The sequence below is a fragment of the Myotis brandtii genome, unplaced genomic scaffold, assembly GCF_000412655.1.
Source record: "Myotis brandtii unplaced genomic scaffold, ASM41265v1 scaffold123, whole genome shotgun sequence".
Taxonomy (NCBI): domain Eukaryota; kingdom Metazoa; phylum Chordata; class Mammalia; order Chiroptera; family Vespertilionidae; genus Myotis; species Myotis brandtii.
Genome location: NW_005354291.1, coordinates 2650373 through 2658509, shown reverse-complemented (window position 1 = coordinate 2658509; position 8137 = coordinate 2650373). Strand labels below are relative to the sequence as shown.

General features: G+C 38.4%; 1 protein-coding gene across 2 annotated transcripts in view; it reads left to right on the top strand.

The window, feature by feature from the left end:
- Nucleotides 1-8137, top strand: part of TBC1D32 (TBC1 domain family, member 32) — a 115483-nt gene that overhangs the window by 44793 nt on the left and 62553 nt on the right. For both annotated transcript variants that reach the window (XM_005858938.2, XM_014533753.1), the window contains exons 17-19: nt 220-302; nt 3130-3268; nt 7502-7589. In XM_005858938.2, the coding sequence (XP_005859000.1) occupies nt 220-302; nt 3130-3268; nt 7502-7589 (310 nt within the window). The remainder of the gene's footprint in view (nt 1-219; nt 303-3129; nt 3269-7501; nt 7590-8137) is intronic.

The window sequence follows — 8137 nt, the reverse complement described above, 5'->3', positions numbered from 1 at the left end:
TTAACCTCCTCCATCCCACTCCTGCACCCTATCCAGCCCTTCACTGCACTATTGTCTGTGTCCATGGGTTATACGTATATACATATAAGGAAATACTTTAAATGATATTTAATTAAGAACCAAATTTAACTTTTGAAGGTAATTTAAAAAAAAGTATAGCATGAGGAATGTAATGCTATCAGTGAAAAAAAGAGTGCAAATTAATCTGTTATGTTTTAGACAAATTTGGTATCAGAAAGAATTCCTACTCCAGTAGAGGGTTCAGATTCTGTCTCTTCGGTAAGCCAGGAATCCCAAAACATGTAAGTATACTTGATTAAATAAATTAAAAACATATTTGCTGAAATATTTTTAAAAATAAGAATGTAACAGACTACTGTAGCAAAAACATTTTATGGGAAGGTAAGTTATATATAGGACCAAGTAAAATTATACCTGGAAATTTAGAGATCAGATTTATAACTTTAAAAAAATCTAGCAATATTTATTATACTTGCTTCATCCTGTATTTACATTTTGGGTTAGGAAACTTGACATGTGGAGTTGTTTCCAGAAAATTTGGAGAATTACCAAATACTAACATTGGAAACCTAACTAGGGAGTTCAGTAGAAGGAAAGTATTTTCGAATGCCAATGAAGTCCATGTATATTTAAATTATGATTTTTCAAAATATGTGAGAATGTGTTTTAATAAGACTTTGGAAGGGGAAATAATTTACATCAGTATTTATACTCATTTTAAATTTAGAAGTATCGATGTTTCTTCATAGATATCAATAAGACATGGAGTCATATTAATGGGGGAAATATGATTTATTTATCTATCTATCTATCTATTTATTTATTTATTTATGAGAACATTTATTGGGTAAATTACCAAGGTAGAAGAAGTAATTCCTAGAATAAATGGGCTTAGGAAATGAGTTATGGAGGTAAAGGAAGGGCCCTTGGAGCTTGGGAGTGAGGAGAGTAATGGTAACGTTCCTGCGAAAGGAATGACGGGGAGAGAGAAGGAAAAAGGAAAGGCCACGGACTACTCCCGGGAGCAAGAGTGCACTGGGTCCTCCATCCTAAGGGTTTTAAGGGTGGAGACTTTCAGGGAGTCCCAGGGAAAGATCTCAACAGAATATTCAGTAGTTTTCCAGGTGTGTCCTCTCAGGGTTGTGGTCTCCACTGATTGATAGTGGCACCAGGGCAGGAGGTCAGCTGGTCCTGACGTCAGCCATGACTGGTTTGTTGCTTATCTCGGCCTGGAGTTTCTTGGCTGCAAACTTCTGTTGGTGCCTTAATGGGCTTTGATGTGCACAGGTAAATGGACCACTTCAGTCCAACAGCAAAAGCTGATCGTCCCTCGGCGATCCTGGATGAGCCCCAAAGATGAGACAGGAGTGTGAGCTGTTGGGTTCATTGTCTCAAGAAGTTGACAGATGAATCAAAATACATTATTTTTTTAAATTAAGATGTGGTGACATGTGTTCCTGGATTCTCTTCTTGAGTGCTGGCAGAGTCTAAACAGATCATAATTAGAGAAGAATCTTGAAGGATTCTCTGAAGAGAAACCCAAAAACTAACATTTGTTTTTGGGTAGGTCAAAGCAAACCAACCAGTCAATCAAAAAACCTTTTGCATCTTTTAAACAGTGTAATAGTTAAAAAAAAATCATAGCTATTTTTTAGAGAATTAACTTTATATGATATAGTTGTCATAAACTTAAATCAACTGGCATTTTTTTCTTTGGTGAAGGAGTGAGGGAAAAAACATTTCTGCAAATCATTTTTGAGGTAAATTTTAGATCTGTAATTTTGGAAGTCTTTTCATTTTTATCTCTGTGCATTCATTTTCTACTCATTCCTTCAGCTATTTATTGGACTAATTATTTTGCTGAGTTCTGAGGATAACTATATACTTTAGAGAGCTTATTTAGTAGTGTAGAATACAAATAAATGAATACAACATAGCAATATGGTGTGTTCAATTTATATGATAAGGGTCATGCAAGGTACACTGGGAGTGAACTATTTTAATCTCTACAGTTTCTTTCCAGACAATTAGGAATATCCAGTAGGTAATATGTTGTCTCTTAATTCTGGTATTTCAAAATGAAATTCTCATATCCCCTTCTGTATTTCCAGATTTCTCTTTCATTCTCCTATTAAAAGTATGTCTTGTGACTGTTTCAGGTTTTTTCTCTGGAGAATGTTACTAGCTTTCCTTTTAGAACTGTTCTGAGGGAAAAAAAAAAGTCATTCTTTAAAAGTATAATAAAACTTATGAAAATAAATATAATATGCCTGGTATGCTTTAGAAAATCAGAAAACAGATACTCTATAATGAAAAGGAAGTAAATTTCAAAATAATGGAGAGGTTGGGCTTGGGAAATCCAGGCACAGCAGAATTATAATAGGAAGGCAATTTAAGCATTTGTAAGAGAATCTACCATAGATATAATAAAAATGCGGACATGTGCAGTGAATATTTGATTCATTCAGTGAAGGAAAATTATTGGGATAGAAGATGTAAGAAATAAAAGAATTATTGCCCTAGATGGTTTGGCTCAGCAGCTAGAACATTGGCCCACAGACTGAAGGGTTGTGGGTTCAATTCCAGTGAAGGACACATACCTCGGTTGCAGGCTTGATTCCTGGCCCTGGTCAGATGGTGTTTGGGAGGCAACCAATTGATGTGTCTCTCTCACATTGATATTTCTATTTCTCCTCCCCTCCCCTCCCCTCCCTTCTCTCCATCCCCTTCCACTTTCTCTAAAAATCAATGCAAAGATATCCTATTGCCTGACTGACGTGACTCATACCATGCACTGAAAGGTTGTTGGATCGATTTCCAGTGAGGACACATGCCTGGGTTGCGTACTTGATCCCTGGATGTTTCGCTCTCACATTGATGTTTCTCTCTCTCCCACTCTCCCTTCCTCTCTCTCTAAAAATAAATAAAAGTAAAAAGAGTTCACTATTGAGGAAACTATGCTTTTTGTCATATTTTTAAAAATTTATTGAATACTTTGCAACCAGTGTGTACTCTGTAAATTTAATTATCAGCAGTATTAAGCTAAAATATTTTCTGTTCCATTTGAGTATAATGAAGAACCTCATACCTTTTCTTCACCTGTTTCAGTATGGCTTGGGAAGAGAATTTGTTAGATGGTTTACTAAATTTTGCTGCTACCCCTAAAGGACTACTACTTCTTCAAAGAACAGGTGCCATCAGTGAATGTGTGACATTTATGTTCAACCGATATGCAAAAAAATTACAGGTACGAATTACCATCTGCCACAGTCAAAAGGAATTTTTGTTGCTTTAAAAGCCATTAAGAATATTATCCTGTTTTCTGTGCTTGAAGAGGTTATTAAACCTGAGTTTAAAAACCATACAGCACTGTAATGTTTAACTTGATTTTGTTTTTTAGGAAAGCATTAGAGAGTTGATGTTGGTATCTATGGCTGTATTTACAGGATGGTAAACAAGCCTATGCAATTAAAAAATTCAGTTAATTATCCAGGTGTTTTGTAAAGGTGCTATCAAACATCTGGATATACTAAAACTGGGTGGAACCTCAGGAGAAAAACCTGTTGGGGTTAAATGTATGTGTCCGTGGCAATGTAGGCATCACATTTGAAAAGAAACACATATTTGAAGAGGGATTTTATTATTGCTACTGTTAAATAAAATTTATAATATGATACAGCCTTTTCTCAGATAGAGGTCATAGAGGTATATTCAGTTTTTGCTGTCACAGTGAATATCCCTAGACCTCTGAGCTTTTTAGGATCATAGGTGGTATGCCTTTATTCTCTGTCTCTGGCAGCTGTTGTTTTTTGATGTGATTAGGTTGCCTGTTTATAAATATCACTAGAGGCCTGGTGCATGGATTTGTGCATGGATTTGTCTAAGGATCGGGCCTAAACCAGCATTCAGACATTCCCCGAGGGATGTAGCAGTGCGCCAAGCAGCAGGTGGCCAGGGAGGAGCCTGAGCCGGGGCCAGGTGCTGTGCTGCTTGTGCTCATTCCGGCCTGCTGCACCTGCCGCCGCTGCTTGGTAGCGCTGCTGTGGATTCAAGAGAGGCTCCCGCCGCTGCAGCTGCTCTCGCCAGCTGTGAGCTTGGCTTCTGGCAGAGCGGTGCTCCCCCTGTGGGAGCGCACTGACCACCAGGGGGCAGCTCCTGCATTGAGCGTCTGCCCCCTGGTGGCCAGTGCATGTAATAGCAACTGGTTGACTGGTCGTTCTGGTTGTTTGGTCATACCGTCGCTTAGGCTTTTATATATATAGATTGTATTTGTTCTTCCTTAGTTGTCATTGTAATTTCCTGCTTTTATTTAAGCCTATAAAAAACAAATAGTTAACTTTTTAGGATTGCTTTTGCCAATGTAGATTAAGTAGTTCCTGAGGGCGGGGCCAGAACATCTCTTTATAAATAAAACATATGAACATCTGTTTATTATACTAGGTTGGTATGTGCAGATGTGTTTTTATTTGTTTAAATGGACCTCAAGTATGGAGAATTTAGTTGTTTACATGTTTCATTTCATTGCATAATGTCCCCATCTGTCCATGCAAGATTTCTCTCTTGATTAAATTTATTCTCCTATCAGTCCTGATTTACTCTGCATATATCCCCCTACTCCAGGCTTCATACCAGTGTGCTATGTGTAATATTTTTGAATGTGCATACTTCTTGTATAATATTGTCTTAGTCTATTCAGGCTGCTATTACAAAATACTGCAGTCTGGGTGACTTATAAGTAGCAGGTTTATTGCTCACAGTTCCAGAGGCTGGAAGTCCTAGATCTGGATGCTAGCATCGTCAGGTGAAGGCCCTCACATGGCAGGAGCGAGGGAGCTCTCAGCAATCTTTTTTTATAAGAGCACTAATCCCATTCATAAGGACACTCCTTCTTCATGACCTAATCACCTCCTAAAGGCCCCACTTACTGCTATTACCTTTGGGGGGTTAGGATTTTAAAATGAATTTTTGGGGGACATACATTCAGACTATATCAAATATAGTTTACATAAATAAAATTGTGTTGTTTTACTTTGAATTTATCTGATGGTGAATTTGAATCTCTTTCAGTACTAGTTGACCATTTGGGTTTTCATTTTTGTTTTTACATTTTTGAAAATATTCAAGTCGTTCAAATACATTTTTTAGTATCATTCAGATGCATGAAACCATGCAAACCACTTTTACTCTTGTGATAATACACCTATGACTCGATACCATTTTTCACATTCACAAATTTTAAGACAACCTTGTCTTCCTTTGTACTACACTGGTGGTTATAATAGAAGTCATTGTTTCCCAGATCTCAGAAACTTATAATCTTAGAAGTTATTACAGTACTCAAATGGTGCTCTATGCTATTCACAACACTTTTTGAAAATGTAGATCCTCACTTACCTGGTAAGAAAACCATTAGGCCATTCCGTTAATTGTGCTGAAGAGAAAGTGGAGACCCAGGCTGGTTAAATGTTCTGCTTATGCTCTAGTGACTGACAGAAGTAAGACTAGAACTCAGATTTGTATTTAACAGTATCCACGAAATCTGAGTCTTGTTAGCAAAGCATCTCTAACTTCTCTGTGGTTTTCTTCTGCTCCTTCCTTTCAGTACTTAGTGTGAATCTGGGAAGCCCCAAGGCTTCTCATGTTTGGATCAGCAGGATCAGTGGGGGTGATTGAGTAAGGTGCTTTTGCAGTTGTTATGGAGTAAGGCAAGTGGGAAAAGGATAGACTTTTATTTTCTATGTCATCTAATTGCAGAACTATTGGATGGCAAATTAAGGAAAAGAGAGATATGAGTAATAAAAATAGAAAAAGGAAGGCAAATGATAAAGACACAAATAGCAGAAAATTGAAGAAATTAACCTAACTTCCATGGTCCTTCAGGTTTTTTGCCCCTAAAACTGACTGTACAGCTTATATTTTAAAAATTTTATTGAAATAGATTTTTTAAATGAAATGTTGAAAAAATATAAATTCCTAAGTGGTTACCTCTGTTTAGAAGTCAAACATTTTATAAGCCAATCTGATCTTAGCCAAAGTCTGAGAAGGAAGAGCATTATATAATGTCTTTGTTAATTTTCCTTATTCTGATTTCTGCTAAGAGAGATACTCATTTTTTGTACTTTACCATGAATACATGTATAATATTCTCTGGGTGAAATAAATTGTTTAAGGTTTTCTACAACACTCTTTAGAAATCTGTACATTAATGCTGAACATTTTTTGCTGGAGAGTATTTTATATGTAAAACTAGAGGCCTGGTGCACGGATTTGGGCACTGGTGGGATCCCTTGGCCTGGCCTGCAGGGATCGGGCCGAAACCGGCCCGGTGTACGGATTTGTGCACCAGTGGGGTCCGTCAGCCTGGCCAGTGGGCATTGGGCTGAAACTGGCTCTCTGACATCCCCCGAGGGGTCCTGGATTGCGAGACCCCTCCTGCAGGCCTAGCCCCCAAGACCTGGGTGCCCACCGGCTCCCTTCTGCCTCCTCTCTGGGTCTGAGTGTGGGTGAAGCAGATTTGGGGCCAGTAGTGCCCCAGCAACAACCTAACCCACAGCCGAATCCGCGAGGAATTGGGCTCCCTCCGCTACTGGTTGGAGTGTCTGCCCCCTGATGGTCATTGCTCATCATAGCAACTGAGCAAACGGTCAAACAGTCAGATGGTTGCTTAGGCATATATATATATATATATATATATATGCCTAAGCAACCATCTGACTGTTTGACCGTTTGCTCAGTTGCTATGATGAGCAATGACCATCAGGGGGCAGACACTCCAACCAGTAGCGGAGGGAGCCCAATTCCTCGCGGATTCGGCTGTGGGTTAGGTTGTTGCTGGGGCACTACTGGCCCCAAATCTGCTTCTCCCACACTCTCTCTATCATCATTGATGTTTCTCTCTCTCCTTCTCCCTTCCTCTCTGAAATCAATAAAGAAATATATATTTTTTTAAAAAGTAATTATAATTTTTAAGAAGATACCATTTTACTTTTTAAAGTTGTTTGATTACTTAAAAGCCCAGTTAAAAAACTGGCAGTCAATACAGTTTTATTGATGAGGAAATTTATCCTTGAAGAACTAACCTAACAAATAAAATAATAAGATAATAGAATTTGGAGTTGGAAGGAATCTTACTTTACATCTTGTCAAAGTCCCTTATGTTATGTATGAAGAGAGTTAGACCTAGAGAGAGAAGTGACTTGTTCAAGGTCAAAAAGCTACTTAGTTACATGGCTGGGACAAGAACCTAGATCTGAAATTAAGTTGTCAAAAATATTACATTAGTATTAACTCAATTATGATAGTTTCTGAGTTTGTTTTTGCCACTCTTATCTTTACTTGAAATAATCTCTGGGTTTTGTTTGTTTTTTTTGTCTGGTATCTGGATATAAAAAATTAGTAACTCTACATGTAACATGTAAGTAAATATTAGCATGCTATGTTTTCCTGCCTCTCATGGTTGTTCCTTATTTATGCTGTTTAGATCAGCAGGCATAAAAAGTTTGACTATGGAGTTTTGGTTACCCAAGTGGCATCAACAGCAGCAGGTACAATAGCACTACAAAGTTCAGGTACGTTTTTTTTTTTAATCCTATATAATAAAGAGCTAATATACTAATTAGACCAGACGGCGGAATGACCTTCCGAACGACCTTCCGGAATGACCAGTGGGCGGGGGGCAGGGCTGCAAGGTCGCAAGGCAGCCAGGGCCGCGAGCCAGCCAGGGTTGTGAGGGCTGAGCCCCTTGCATGAATTTCGTGCATCGGGCCTCTAGTTAGAATTATAATCATTTAAATATAATGAGTAAGCCAATGGAAAATTTAATTGGCATTGTCAAGTATCAGCATACTAAAGCTATTTTTCCCACATTAGGCCTTAGGTCAGAAAAAGTTACAGGGTTTTGTTTTTTTTAATTTAAATTTCTTTATTGTTTAAAGTATTACATGAGTCTCCCTTTTCCACCATTGACCTCTCCCCGGCCACCCCCACCCCCAGCACATGCCCTCACTCCCCTACTGTCTGTGTTCATTGGTTATGCTCATATGCATGCATTCAAGTCCTTTGATTGATCTCTTACCCCCTCACCCTTCCCTTCCCTCATAGGTTGGACAGTCTGTTC